This window comes from Macrobrachium rosenbergii, chromosome 22 (assembly GCF_040412425.1).
Source record: "Macrobrachium rosenbergii isolate ZJJX-2024 chromosome 22, ASM4041242v1, whole genome shotgun sequence".
NCBI classification, from domain to species: domain Eukaryota; kingdom Metazoa; phylum Arthropoda; class Malacostraca; order Decapoda; family Palaemonidae; genus Macrobrachium; species Macrobrachium rosenbergii.
The window spans coordinates 1,777,531-1,792,581 of NC_089762.1; the positions used below are offsets into that span (position 1 = coordinate 1,777,531).

General features: G+C 37.7%; 1 protein-coding gene across 2 annotated transcripts in view; it reads right to left on the minus strand.

Moving 5' to 3' along the window:
• Positions 1 to 15,051, minus strand: part of LOC136850526 (uncharacterized) — a 164,991-nt gene continuing 149,940 nt past the window's right edge. For both annotated transcript variants that reach the window (XM_067124113.1, XM_067124112.1), the window contains exons 3-9: positions 14,692 to 14,981; positions 13,616 to 13,735; positions 7,343 to 7,527; positions 7,067 to 7,182; positions 6,724 to 6,842; positions 5,503 to 5,675; positions 1 to 1,389 (exon numbers count right to left, since the gene is read on the minus strand). In XM_067124113.1, the coding sequence (XP_066980214.1) occupies positions 5,526 to 5,675; positions 6,724 to 6,842; positions 7,067 to 7,182; positions 7,343 to 7,527; positions 13,616 to 13,735; positions 14,692 to 14,981 (980 nt within the window). In that variant the 3' untranslated portion in view covers positions 1 to 1,389; positions 5,503 to 5,525. The remainder of the gene's footprint in view (positions 1,390 to 5,502; positions 5,676 to 6,723; positions 6,843 to 7,066; positions 7,183 to 7,342; positions 7,528 to 13,615; positions 13,736 to 14,691; positions 14,982 to 15,051) is intronic.

Below are 15,051 nucleotides of genomic sequence, written 5' to 3' on the forward strand. Positions count from 1 at the left end.
GAACAAAGAAATGTAAATACTGTCTTCTTATATTTGATTACAAAATAGTCATTACATCTCAGCATCTGTACATGGTACCTTAGGGTTTTCAGAAAAAAAATTAAGATTTAACCTGTAATATTACAGATTGTGGTTTAAGTTGTTAAGTTAGAATTTCCTGAAACTGGGATTCTTATAGTGTCTAACTTTATCAGTGATTTACGACTTCATTTACAGGAAGTATTTTAGAATGTTAGGCAAACAGACTTTAAAATTAGAATACCACCAGAGGAGGTACATAAGGTATCACCAGTAATATCAACTTCTAACCAAAAGATTCCCATCATGGTTAAAAAACCACTTTTGACTAGTATTCACTTTGCATTAAATAGTACCTATCTATAAGAACTATATCAAGTTGTGTCTCATTATGAAGACAATTCATTACTGTATTCGAATTTTCAGTGCTCTACTTCATATATTTCATTTTTAAAAGGTAATTGATGCTATTTTTTAAATAACTTTCTATACAGGACTCCTAAAACTGATATAGTGTGTGCTTTCCATATTTCAGTCAATTCCACTGAATTATCTCTTTCACATGTTGTATTTTACACTGACAATAAATATCCAGATAATTTCAGAAGAAATAAACAGTACAGTACTTTTTATACAGTATGACAACAAAGAAATAACAAGCTATAACAAAACATATTTGATACATTGTGATAAATGATTTCAAATGAGTGAGGCACCATCATCATCATCATCACATCTCACAATCCATATCTGACTGATGGCATTGGTCCCTACAATACATAAATAATAGGCATTTTACTAGATTAAAATAAAGAAAATATTGAAAAATGTATCGGTCTAACTTTAGTTGATATGAAGTTTTAACTTTTCCATACTGTGAAAAATCTATTTCATCAATATAAGTAAGTGGCACAACCTTAATATTTTGATGTTCTTGGGTTTCTTTCAGTCCTTTCCTTACAAAACTAAATAAAATGCATAACCATTTCGATGAAGGTACTGTACTATGTACACTTACACTTTTACTTATGACACTTATCATCACACTGCAAAGCAGTACTTGTACAATGTTTATCAATCACTTTTGCTTAAATATTAACTTATGCATTTCACTATAGATGTGCTAATTTGCTGTTAAACTTATCTAACAAACCAAAGTTGTGTAAACGACAATCAGTACTGAAGCCTTTACAGGTAAAGCATACTCTTTGGTTAAGGTAAACTGAATTTAAATGCCAACATATACAGTAAATAAAAATGCGCTGAATTTTCTCCTCTGAAGCAATGTAGATATAGTATTTTGTCACGCAATATATCGCTGGCTTTACAGTTAACTTGACCATTCCTGTTTTATGTGAACGACAATGTGACCTGAAAAAACAAAGAAAAGGCCATTAGATGATGAGCCAACAATTTGTTATAGAGGAGTTTGTGTGTTAATCTCATACATTCTGGGTTGATGTGTTAGAACATAAAATAATAAACAGTCCCTCTAACAGATATGGAAAAACTTAGTACTTAAGTGACTACACAATATACAAACCTTTCGGTCTTTATATAGGAATTACCTTCAGCGCAGCTGGAACCACCCATTTAACTTTTAAACAAGGTGGTATGGTAGTTAACTACCGTACGACCGGGTGGGGGAGTCTCACCCGCCCAGTCAGTAGAGTGTCACTTTACCTTCGGCCGTGCTATAGTGAGGTTGTGCTTTGCTACCCTCTGCCATGCTTGCAGTTTTTCACCTTGTTTACATTGTGAACTTCGCTTCTTTTCCCGGTAAGATCTTTTCATCTTTGTTTGTTACCATCAGTATATGTGTTTGTATGTTTGCTATACAGGCAGTTCCCGGTTATTGGTGGGGGTTCCGTTCCCAACGGCGTGACGATAACCAAAAACTGGCGATAACAGAGTTTATCGGTGCCAATAACTGGGGATCAGGCGCCAATAACCGGAGATTGGTGCATATTGGCACCGACAATCCAGTTATCGTCATCGTTAGACAAGTGCTGTAAAAGTGGATCGTCGATAATTGGGGACTGCCTGTAGTGATATAATTACTGCGCAATGCAAACCCATGAATCATCTGAGCCAACCTAGCATAAGGCAGTACCCATAAGTGCCCTGGTACTGCAGGGAAGGCTTGTAGCATTATTGCTTGGCAATTGATGTAAATCCTCATAACCTTTGCACATCATGCAGGGGGTGTGAGTATAATCTTGATTGTGAGCGAGGGATGCTGTTACTACACTCCAGAACAGTGGTCGAAGTATTTGCTGAGGAGGAAGTATCAGAATAGCCTCCAAGTCGTCGTTTGAGGGTAATACACCTCCGACGACTCCCTTGGCGGCTGATCCTTCGGATACTTTCCTCCCACCAGCAAAACTTCCTTGGTTTCCTTACCACTCCTACAGGAGAGGTTTCCCCTTTGTTGTCTTCGCTTGCTTTGACGGACAGAGATTGCTGATGGGGGACTAGAAGCCAGGACAACCTGCCTTTGGTAGCCTCCATTTGTTCGTGGGCTGTTGTTGTGGTCTATCCCTTCATTGCGAATAGAGACTACCCCTACTAACCCGTCTTTGATTCCAGGTGTGGAGGAGGAGGAACTCCGGGAGACCTGACAGTCTCTTGGCCTTCAAGGAGTTCTCTTGATGCGGGGCATTCTGTGTCACCTGCGGACTTCTTGTGCCCCTGCTGCTCCTCTGGTGACTCACACCATGGCGACAGTGACTACGTCTACCATCACCATGACAACTAATGGCATCAATGAATGTGACCACCCACCCTTTGCTGACGACCACTGCAGTTGTTGATAGAACATCCCCTCATGCCCCTGCTGTATCCTCCATGGTGTCTGCGCTGGAGACTTCCTCCAACCTCAGGGAGCAGATCCTCCATGCCCTCTTGAAGAAGGTGAAGAATAAGAAATCGAAGAAATCTAAGGAAAGAAGTAGGAAGGTGTTGTAGTCTTTGTCTGCTGCTGCCTCCTCCCCTCCCTCTTCCAAAGCCCACAAGCAGAGGAAAAAGGAGGTAGCTTCTCCCACCCAGAGGGTCTTCCGAAGGGGGATCCCTCGCTGGCTCTCCCCAGTCTTTGGACTCAGGAGCAAGCACCCAGCACTTCTGCTTGGAGTTCTGCTCCCAAGCGTAGTGCTGTGCCTGTCTCTACTTGAGTCTCCTCAGACACTCGAGCAGAGGGAACTTCCACGGGACCTTCGCGTACTGCGGAGCTCGAGTACATGGACCTCCAAGGAGGCGAGCGTGGCTCAAGGTGCTCAGGTTGCTGTGAAATCTTGAGTCGCCTCAACCAGTAACATCGAGTCAGCTCCACGTTCTGGTTCAGGCACATGAGAGAAGGTTGGGTTCAAGCATGCAGGTGCTTCCCCTCCCCCTGCCACTACTTGCTCGACTATGCGGCCAGGGTTGCGTGAAGGTGTTGCTGACTTGAGGGTCTGCGCACCTGGAGTTGCTATGAGGAGGTCCCCCTTATAGTCGTCTTCTCTACAGGAGGTTTTGGCCTCAAAGACTACTGGGATATGTCATGAGGACAGTGCAAGCTCACGCCCGAGAGTGTGTGACTACTCTATCCGGGTTGGCTCCCGCTCGCATTCATGTGAACGGGCTCACTCACCCTACAGCTCTTGCAGTATTTTGCCATGCTTTGTCACAGTGTTGCCTCTGCCACTGCCTTTCATCCAGCCTTGCTGGGTCAAAGTCAAGCAGCATTTCACCAATCTCCTGGAACAATGGCATGTTGGTTGAAGTCATTACGTACCCATCATGTTCAGGATTATGATGTACAGACCATTTTTCTTGTCTTCCGGGCAAAGAAAACATTTGTTCAGTCGGTCTTCCTTTTGCCTGTGATTGAATTTACACTTGCCATTATGAGCTTTTGACTAAGGCCGAGGGGCTATCCTTTTACCACCTTAATCTGATATGCATATTGATGTATGGGGTACAAACTAGGTTCGGTCACCCTACACCTAGCCCTGTCATTCCTCCTGTGCCATTTAAGTCCCTTGTGGTCTGTACACCATCCAGATAAGTACATGAACAAGCCATGCAGAGCCCCACTTATCCTTGGCTCGGCTCTCCCACGCTGGCACCTCCTGTCAATTCAGGCGTGGCTGTTTAACTAGAGCTACCAACTATACATATATATATATATATATATACCTTCTACCAGCTAATTGATATGGTCTATTAGACAGCATTTGGGACACTAAACTACTAAACAACACTAAAGCAAAGTTAGGTAAGCTTAAGTAAAGCAAGATTAGCTGACATTGAACCTCATGCTGAGTTACACAGCAGTGAAGTCACCAATGCCTTGGTTGTGTGCTGACATTCACTCTTTTAAATTAAAACTAAAGATAAAGCCACCACCTGAATTATATATAGACTTGCAAACTATTATATTGAACAGGAAGACATTTTTCCATGCCTACTGAATCCTAAGATGCAATTATTTAAGGTTTTTGGCTGCCATATTGGATGACATCTTTCTTTATATAAACTATATGAAATCTTTAACAGAAATACAATTTACTTTTGCTTGGTGACTCTGCCTAAAATATGTATAAACAAAACATAAAAACATGACCAGAGGCACATGAGTCCCATGTTAAAACCTTGACTAGCGGCCATCTTGAAAAACGGCAGTAATTAGTGAACAAATAGTATTGCTCTACGTTAGTCCTCCACAACTAGGAAGGCCATTTCCTTCCAATGGACAGTCTTGGAATCTTTACCAGGTATGGCCTTGACTAATAAAAGGTCTTGGAACTGTTACAATAAATTTAAAAACCCAGTGATTCACTGTTTTTAAAGGGATTTCATTTTCGAGAAGGAACTCCAAATTAGATGTCAAAACTGGATGTGACCAGTGATATGTGAAAACTCTGGACACAATGAGGGTAAGGGTACTCGCATCTTTCAAAGTCTGCTGCACGCAATTCCTATTTCAGGACACAACTTTCAATATTTTATGTGCCTCACACTGCTGAAGATTATGTTAAATGAAAAAAATTAAAATCCAGACAAAAGACTAGTTTGAACTGGCAGATTACCGCTGTCATCTTTTTACTCGACTGCAGATGAGAATTATTTAAAAGCTGGTACCTCAAGGCTTTCAGTGATTATCTAAAGCCGGTTATATTAAGGTATAAGTCTTTTTTTTTTTTCTCAGTCAGCAGGCATCATTTAATTTTTGAGAAAAGTTTTGAGACTTTTAAGGTATGAATTCTCACTTCTTCCTAAGTCATTGATGACTTCAGTAGTAATGAGGCTCCTGTCATCCAAGACACTAACAACTGATGATCCATGTAACTGAATTCGCTTTCTTATCCAGTTACATGATGTCCCAAACTTAACCATCTGATGACCCTGAACCCACCCATAATTGGTCATTTGAACATTTTTAATTATAAAGTACTTTCAGAGTTCAGTCATAAAAAAAATTACAGTACTAGAAAAGGTACTAACCAAATCAAAGTAGATTTCATTATCTACTCTGAAGGTGAATTTTGGATTAACATATTGCCTATTCTTCTACGAAGCAGAGCATATTTGTCCTTGATCTGACAACGATACTCCTCCTCCTCACGATCCAAAATACGTAAAAAGTTGCTCAATTCTGGCAAACTGAAAGCTTCCCACTGAAATAAATAAAGTTCAAAATTAGTTAATACAATTAAATTATATTACTTAGCTACACTTCTAAAAAACAATAAAAATTAAGATGTATAATGCAAATATGAACTAACTATGAAAACCCAGGAGCCTGTAAGTAAGGCAATTGTCCAATCTGATTACACTAATAACAGACGTCTCTTCAGTACTGAAATCTATTAAATAATGTAATTTCAGTATACTTATCTCAGATAGGTTGCCAGGAGCAGGGGACAGAAATATCTGAGGAAGAACTGGAAACAGCAAGTGGAAAGGATGGAGAGGAAATAATCACAAGGACAGATATGAATGGTCAAATTGCTAAAGAATAGAAATGGATATGAGGAGGTTCATGGAGGCCATGGATTTGGAGTAAGGAATGCAAGTGGAGTATGTACTGAAAATGGCTCTAAGTTTTGAATTAGTTTGTATGAACACCTGGTTTGTAAAGGCAGAGTGTCATTTAGAGTGGTGTAATACAGAACCACATACATTACTTTACGGTTAGGAAGGAAGACAAAAGCAGTGTAGTAAACTGTAAGGTAATTCTGGGTGAGGATAGTGTGAAACAACTCAGGTTGCTAGTGATGGATATCAAGAAAAACTGTAAGCAATATAAGAAGTGTTTCAGAGAAAGACATCGGATATGAATAAATTTTAGAGAGGAGGGAGTTGGAATTATATGAAAACAACATGTGACAGGTGCAGAAGAAGCCATTAGGGAAACAAGTATCTAAGGAGTGTCAAAACAGGATGAAAATAAAGGTGGAGGAATAGAGAGATACAAGATTCAGTTTGGGGGAAGTCGAGGCTTTTGAGGATTAGAGGCAAGATGTGCAAGGTGCCGAGGAAAGGTATGAAGAGGAAAGAGAAACTAGAGGATATTGGGCATAGCCACTGGAAGTGCTACCAAGGAGCTGAATGAGCAACAATCTGCCATTGTAAGGCAGTGGTTTGCTTGATATGCCCACATGAAATGTATTAAAGGTTTTGTTTTGATATCTATTGTAAATCTTATCAAACTGTATACTATACCTGAATATCAGCAGTGTCATTCTCTTGAAGGACTAATCTTTTATTAGTTAGTCCTTGTGCACTCCAGTTAATTGCCAAAACAAGAGGACACTCTGAATCGCCCAGTCTTCGAAGTTTAGCTGTAAATAAAAAGTAACAGAGTAATTTAGTTTCTGAAATGGAACATTTGGTTACAGTATAATATCCATAGTTTACAAAATAAAGTGTTTTTTCTAGTTACCAAACATTATGCACAATGACAGAAAAACAATACAAAACTTTACTGAATTCAAAATGTTATTTTTCTGACGAAATACATTTCAGTTGAGCTATACATCACAAGCCAACATAAAATTTTATTTACCTTTGCCTGGTTGACCTGTATCATATGTTCGTTCATAAAGCGCAAACTTTTGGGGGTTGTCAACAACCTTGAACTTTCTAAGTAGAGCAATTATCACCTCTCTTGTTGTGGTTTTACTATAAAGGAAAGTATTATAGGAATTAGCAGGGTCCTGAATTCTCAAATAAATTACATAAGGCAATTATAATTAACAGTTGCCACTTGAACACAAAAAATGATTAGGCAAATATTTTAAAATATGAAGCTTCTATAATTTAAGAATATGAGCTTCCATACCTTGTAATATGGATTGCTTTCACAGCGTCTCTTGGCATGTAAAATGAAGTTAAGGTTTTTTCCATCGTCCTATCTTCTTGAAGTATATCATAAATAGATGGAGGCCTCGTCCCTGCTACTATATTTATGGGACGGCTGAGATTCAAGTGAACCCTTATGCAACCACGATAACTTCCGTCATTTTCCTGTTGAAGCAAAATATAATGCATTACAATTCTGCTTTGATGATTTCAGGAGTAAATAAATTGATTATTTGATCTGATCTCTAGTAAAAAACGAATTTATTATACACAGGTCGACCCATTTGGGTGCCCCACCTGTATCACCCTATGTAGATATTTGTAGAGTCCTTGAAAAATCTGTAACATAAAAATAAGTTAATTTGAAAGTGATGCTAAAAATGCAGTCATAACAGATTAACAATATTTTCACCTAAACTGCTGAGCAGCACTACTAAGTTTTTCTGCATTCATAAAGCAATTTGAAAAGTTAGACCTTTATAGATATCCATATAGGTTGACTTGTATGTTCTTGTTTGAAAATAAAAGTTACTGGATCATTTTCTATTAAAATTTTTATTTCTCTCTAAATCTTCAGCATTTAGTTCCACTATTTAATAAACTTCACAATACTTTTGTTCATTCTTCTGACTGAATATTTTTGCTACACATATAATGAATGTTCTGTTAATGTTTTACCAAACAGTGCCATTCTTTGCTTATTTTTGAAACGCTAAATATATTCTCATGCTTTACAAGATGCCACTTAATCTGCCATTACTACCTTTTTCACCTCTCCTCTTATGAGGTAATCACTAATTGATGCTCCTCCTGAAGCCTGTAAAGTCATATCAACTTTGACTGTATAAACTTGTTCTGGTTCCAACATTGTCCATAAAATAACTGTTTACAAACATGTACAGTACAGTGCTCTGAAACCACCTCTATATAATGCACATTTCTATGGGACACTGTGATCACAAAACTACTGTATTTACACTACTGAAAATAAAACAGCTAGACTGATGTGTAGCTATCTCACAGGATTATCGGATATCACAGGATGTGGGATTTCCTGTCGTAGGTAAGGTGCCATTTACAAGATTATCAAACACTAAAGTTCGGCATTACTAACAACCATGGCTGACATAATCCTGTTAAAAATGAGTTTATAGTTCTGAAGTTTAGAATTTAATATAAATTATGTTTCTGGGTATTTGGCACTTACACTTTTTTAAAGTTAGTTTATGAAAATGAAGAAAACAACCTGATTTTTGTTACTAAAAAACAAAAATCATGTGAAAAGTGTTCTTAAGCCTAAAATCTTGTCAAGTCCAGTTATATTTCATTAAAATAACTCGCATAAAAGATGAAAATCCCATGAAGTATTTAAGAAATCAATAAATCTGACAGTTTCTGTTAGACTGCTTCTAACATTTAATGAGAAAACTGATAGGACGGGGAACCTAACATCAATAATGAATAAAAATCTTAAGGAATAAAAAAATAGGTGAAAATACAGTAATGGGGTCTAACATGAAACAAATTAAGGAAATGAGTTTTTTTTATTTAGTACAAACTGTGAATACAGATGCAAAAAATGTATACGTGTAAAGGCAGCCTTATCAAAATTTGATACAGTTTGGAAAATGCAGCAAGTAGTAACCCAGCTTGTACCAAGCAGCTACCAGTGAGGAAGGATATAGTAACCTCTTAGTCTGATACAAGGAACAGCACTGGCAGAAGAGGCAGTGGGAAAACATTACACTGGAAAACATACCGTACAAGGAAGGTAAGATGCAAGCAACCTGTAGGACATTATCCTACAATGATTGGCTTAATTGTATACTTTGGCATTATAAACATTTCATACTGTTATGATATTTTGTATCATGTTTAGAAAATTTCTTATGGTTTACTTTATAATGGTCTCAATAATAATTCACTTGTGACACCACTATTAAAAACACTAACAAAATGAAAAGTTTCATGACAGCCATAACTACTACAGTATATATATTTTTGGTAGATTCAATGCAGTGTTGCATTTCAACCAGAACAACCAATGCAGCTGTTCACAAAAGGCACTCTTCTACCCCCTACCCCCTTATTTTTTTGTACCCACACAACCGAAAAAATTGTTTGTTTTAACAAAAACATTACTTTACCCTGTCCTTACTGAACATAAAGCACACACTTCAGACACCCCACAGAAGAAAAATGCAAATATTCCAGTTCCTCTTAGTGTGTGTGTGTGTGTGTGTGTGTGTGTGTGTGTGTGTGTGTGTGTGTGTGTGTGTGTGTGTGTGTGTGTGTGTGTGTGTGTGGGTAGGTGGGTAGGTAGGTAGGTTGTGTGTGTGTAGGTAGGTAGGTAGGTAGGTAGGTAGGTTCGTTCCACCAGCCCTCTGGTGTCAGACTGAATTTGCTATTCTACACTTCCTTCATAAAAGTAACTACGCATACTGCATTTATAATTTTTAATTATTTACAGTACATATGGGAAATCTTTCATGTTTCAAGTGTGTAAGACTTTACTACTTAATAAGGGAATAAAGTTTTCTTCTACAGTCCTGGTGTCAATAAGTGCTTGCATTTGTCAACTCCTGCCTACTGTAAATGTTAAAACTTTCCTTGAAACAATTGTTCTGTTCCTTGTCTCACCTTAATTTTGGTAACTTTGCCCTGTAAACCTAGGCACAGCACCAGTATGTATACTATATACAGTATAATGTTTTTGGCGCAGTATTTTGTCGTATATTTATTCTTTGGAACCCAACACATCTACCAATATTTCTGTTACATATGAGGTTAATTCTACTTTTTTTATATATACCATTGTATGAACACCACATTCAAAGAAAAATAATCGTGTTTTGTGTGAACTACAGTGGTTACAAAATGCAGGAGCACCAAAGATTAGACTACATTCCTGGGTTCACTATACAGTAGTGGCATGCAGCACCTAATCTTTGTAATTTATAAGTTGAAAATTCAATAATAATACTCAGAATGCTTCCCTAACTCCCAGCTGTGTGAAAGTCAAGACAAATAACCAGAATCTAGAACTTTCTTACAACACAAGGAATTAAAAAAAAAAAAGCATCACTAAGCACCAAAACCTTTGCCAAACAAAACTAAGGCACAGATGATTATTTTCAGCATGGGCATTCAATGTCTTGCCAACAGATGTTCAAAAACCTTAGATAATCCTGGAGTTATATAAATTGGTTGATAATACTAATTGTCAAGGCATGAGCTACCAGTTCCACTTTCAGGTAATGGAGTAACCATTCTCCAACAAGTGGAAAAATGGGAGCTATGTAATCAGCAGTCTTCATAAAAATAAAAAAACAGGAAAATTACATTTACATCTCCACCTCCATGAGCATCAACATCAAGTTAAAACTTCTCAATTTCATGGAAATGAAAGGCTAAACAAGTAAGTTAAGCACCAAGAAAATATACATGAAATATACTTAGTTTCTTATAACAGTACTATTTTTAGTGTTAAAAATTTGAGCCACAAGTACTGTAGTTGTCACTGAGTTTTACGGAGACACCGACTTATAGCGGATTCGATCTTACAGCGCTTTTTCAGTGCCTTGAACGGCCTTTTACAGCACCGTAACCTGATGTTGCATCAAGTTATGGGCGCCGTAAGCACCGTTGATGGCGCTAACAGCAAGAATAGGCATTAAGTTTACAGCGCTGTAACTTGATGCAGCATCAAATTATGGCACCATAAGCATTGTTAAAACGCCGATAACGGCGAAACACAGACCTATGGCAGAAATCAACTTACAGCACGGAGCTGGAACGGATCCCCCGCCGTAAGTCGAGGACCTACTACTGTCTTTTCCTTTGGTTAGTGAGTGACAGCTATTTGGCTGAGTAAAGGAGACAGTATCCAGAAAGTGCTGATCTGAGAGTAGCTTATCACTTGTTGCCAAGATGTACTTAAAAGAGTTTCAGCTACAGCATAAACTCTGAGCCATGGCTCTTAGTTGAGTATAATTATGCCTTGTCCAATCAAATCTAGTCATTTTCCAAAGATGTTAATCCTCCTGTTTCTCCACATGAATGTGCTTACAGTCATCACTGAACCAAAATTTGTCTGATACAATAGTTCAGGCACCAGGAAGGAATTTGCCTTAAACTTATAGTGTGTTAATAAAAACTTTTATGTAAAAAGAACACCAAGCTTATTCTTTATATAACAGTAACTTATTTAACTGAGAAAGATTACTCAAAATGCCATTCCAGTATACAGTTAGTATATATAATACCGTACAGGAGTATGACACATCAGCACAACCTGCTCAGTTTTAATTGCTTTATATTCCAATTCCAATACATTCCTAAGGAATCGGAGCACAGCAAGGGTTCCAATTGGAGGATTAATCATGTGGCTATGACATCAGGGGAATAGATGAATATGAAGTCCAAGCAAATACCAGACTGTGCATGGCTTCACTTATGATTTGCTCACAACCACTCACGCTGTACGCATCTAATTTTTAGCCTTTTTCTTTCCCTCTGTTTCTGCTTCCTTTCTTCAATCTTGATATCCTACACCTCTGTTACTTCTGGGCGAAACTGTGAGGTTTTCTGCCAGTCCCACCTTTAAGTCCTTGCACTTCATTTCATTTATTTTCTGGGTCCCTTTATCTTGTTGTCCTACTACTCTAGCTCCCAATTTTCACTGTTTTAAGCACAGACTGGCCAAAACCGCTCTTGTGCTTGGCTTAACCTAAATTTCATAAATAACCAGAAGATAAGCATGTTAAAAGCTCTTGGGTCATGATATTTAGCAGGAGATTCAATAAGAGAGGCAGAATTCACGCGCTCCTCAAGTTAGCAATGAAATCCCAACAAACACAGAACAAGTCTCTCTATCATCTTCCTGTAACCTAAGTCTGGATTCTGGTACATGGAACACCAAAGCTTTTATGCCTGCAAGAAACCTTTATATCCTGAATCTCATGGCATCCCCATTCATAACAGGATTTATTAGTCACTTCTAATATGCAATGCCATCCCTTTTACCATGGGAGTGGTGTCACATTCAATAAGCATGGCTTAGTGATCAATTTCAACTCCTTAGCTAGACTTCATATAGTTCACACAGGACCAAACTACCACCTCCACATAACAAAATGAGTCACCTCACCACAAAACGTATGTTGAAGAGTTGCCTATGACTCATGGGTCTAAATAGCCTTGTCATAAAATAAATTATTTTGAAGTAGAAATGATACAAAGGCCTCGTAAAAATGTATAGGGCCCCTCCAAAAGTGTCTCTATCATCAACTTCCATACTATGTCATTAAAATGCCTTTCAGTTAAATTTATTGAGCAGATGTAGACTGGAGTATGGATTGTCCTATTTGGTTTAAATCTGTTAGGAGATATCTGTCATTTTGCTGTTATGCCCCAAATCATGGCAAGAGAAGACTATAACACTTAGATGAAATAAGCCTTGTGAATAAAATGAAGTAGTTTGAATTTCTACGAGTGATATGAAGACAAATGAAAAACAACAAAATAGCTCTGGTTTTCAAATAACCTGGCCACAGCAGTTATGTCTGTTTCCCTTTTCTCCTACAAATACAGCATTATACAGTAATTGCACGGCAGTTTGACACATTTCAGGCTCTCAGAGGGTTCATCTGAAGGATGGGAAGTGACCAAAAGGTAGGAGCAGTGCAGCTAATGCTGAACGGCCATAGTAATGGGCCTTTGGTACCATCTATAGAGTGCGGTGAAAGGCACAATGAAAGAGGTAGCCTCTACAGGAAGTATTTTGTGCTAACACTGCCAACAACACATAAGGGTTGGGTAAATATTGATACTATAATCACCAGTACCGATGGGAGAGCAAAAGTCTACAGGATCGCTACTGAACTTCAACTGCTGACTTTAGCTCCTAGGAGCCTGGAGGGACAACAAAGCTGCCATCTCCTCCCTACTAACCTGTAGTTGCAATCCTCTGCGAACACCTTGGTGCCCTTTTCACTTACTTTTCATCCATTCCTCTCGTTAATCTTTAGGACAGCCCTACAGTCTAGAAATCTGTCTCAACACTTCGGTTCCATTACTGTATAATACCAATCATATTATCGTTCGGTATCAATTTCCTTTTCTAAAAATCAAAAATGTTAAAACAATACCAAACAATTCACTACAATTAAAATAATAAAATATGATTCACGCTCTTTCCACATTTAAATTTTGTGTGTTAATAGTTCTCATGATAAAAAGAATATTACAATACCTTAGCTATTTGTAATCCCTGAGTTGTGGCGTTATACTTTTCTACCCATGCTTCCAAGGTTTCATTATCTACCAAGTGTGACTGCAATCGGTTAACACTCTTCCTTAGGGTGGAAACTTCCTGTAAAAAAAAGAAAAAGAAAAGGAAGGTATATTCATTGCCTATGTATATAATGGGTATTTTTATCATAAACCTTACAAGCTCAACTTATAACCAGCCCTATAATTTTACTGAAATATAATTTATTTTTACACTTCAGGATGTTCTTTCCATTATTCTCCAAAAAAACAACTAAAATCTATCCTTCATACGGTCTTGGTCTCCCATTTAAATTATACTTTAATCCAATTCTTGGTCTCATATTTCAGTTATATTGTTTTATCCAGCTCTACTTTGTGGTATTTTAATAATAAAACTGAGTTCACCAAGATAATTCTTTATCAGCATTTTTTGTTAATACTGGAAATGTTACATAAAAGAATAAGAGGCACCTCAATTACTAGATTTCGTTTCTTGATGGACGAGCCTGAGTCTGATAAAAATAATGTACTTTTTGGATTTTACTCAATCTTGAGTAAATGGAATACTGTATTTTTTATAGTATATATATATATATATATATATATATATATTTTTATATATATATATATATATATATATATATATATATATATATATATATATATATATATATATATATATATACAGGCAGTCCCTGGTTATCAGCAATCCGGTTTTCGCCACTTGTCTAGCGACAACGATAACCAGATTTTCGACACGATTCCGGTTATCGACACTGATCCCCAGTTATTGGCGGCACTGATCCCCGGTTATCGGCGCCAATAACGGATACTGGCGCCAATAATCAGGATCGGCGCTATTATCGCAGATTTTCGGTTTTCGGCAATTTTTTGGTTATCGTCACGCTGTCGGGAATGGAAGACCACCCATAACGGGCACTGCCTGTATATATATATATATATATATATATATATATATATATATATATATATATATATATATATATATATATATATAGATATATATAGAGAGAGAGAGAGAGAGAGAGACTTTACCTCATGTTTCTTGTAAGGTTCCTCAAGCAGTTCCTTTTCCTGTTGTTCTTCCTCGTGTTTCTCTTCCTGTTCCTCATAAGAGTCCTCTTCAGCCGTCTCCTCCTCCTCCTCTTGTGATGTCACAGTTATGCTTAGATTCTGGTTAGAGAGATGTTCGTGTTTGACTAGAGTTCCCTGGTCGGTGTCTTCGTACAAGTCCTCTTCGCTGGTGTGGGAGTCAGGGGTCAGATCAGTCTTGCAATCTAAGGTCACCAGATCTTGACATTGCTCGTGACATGTGTAGCTGCAGTCTGAAAGGGTGAGAAAGTAGAAAGGCATTAGTACAGCATAAAGTTAATGATCATAACAGAGCATCAAGAA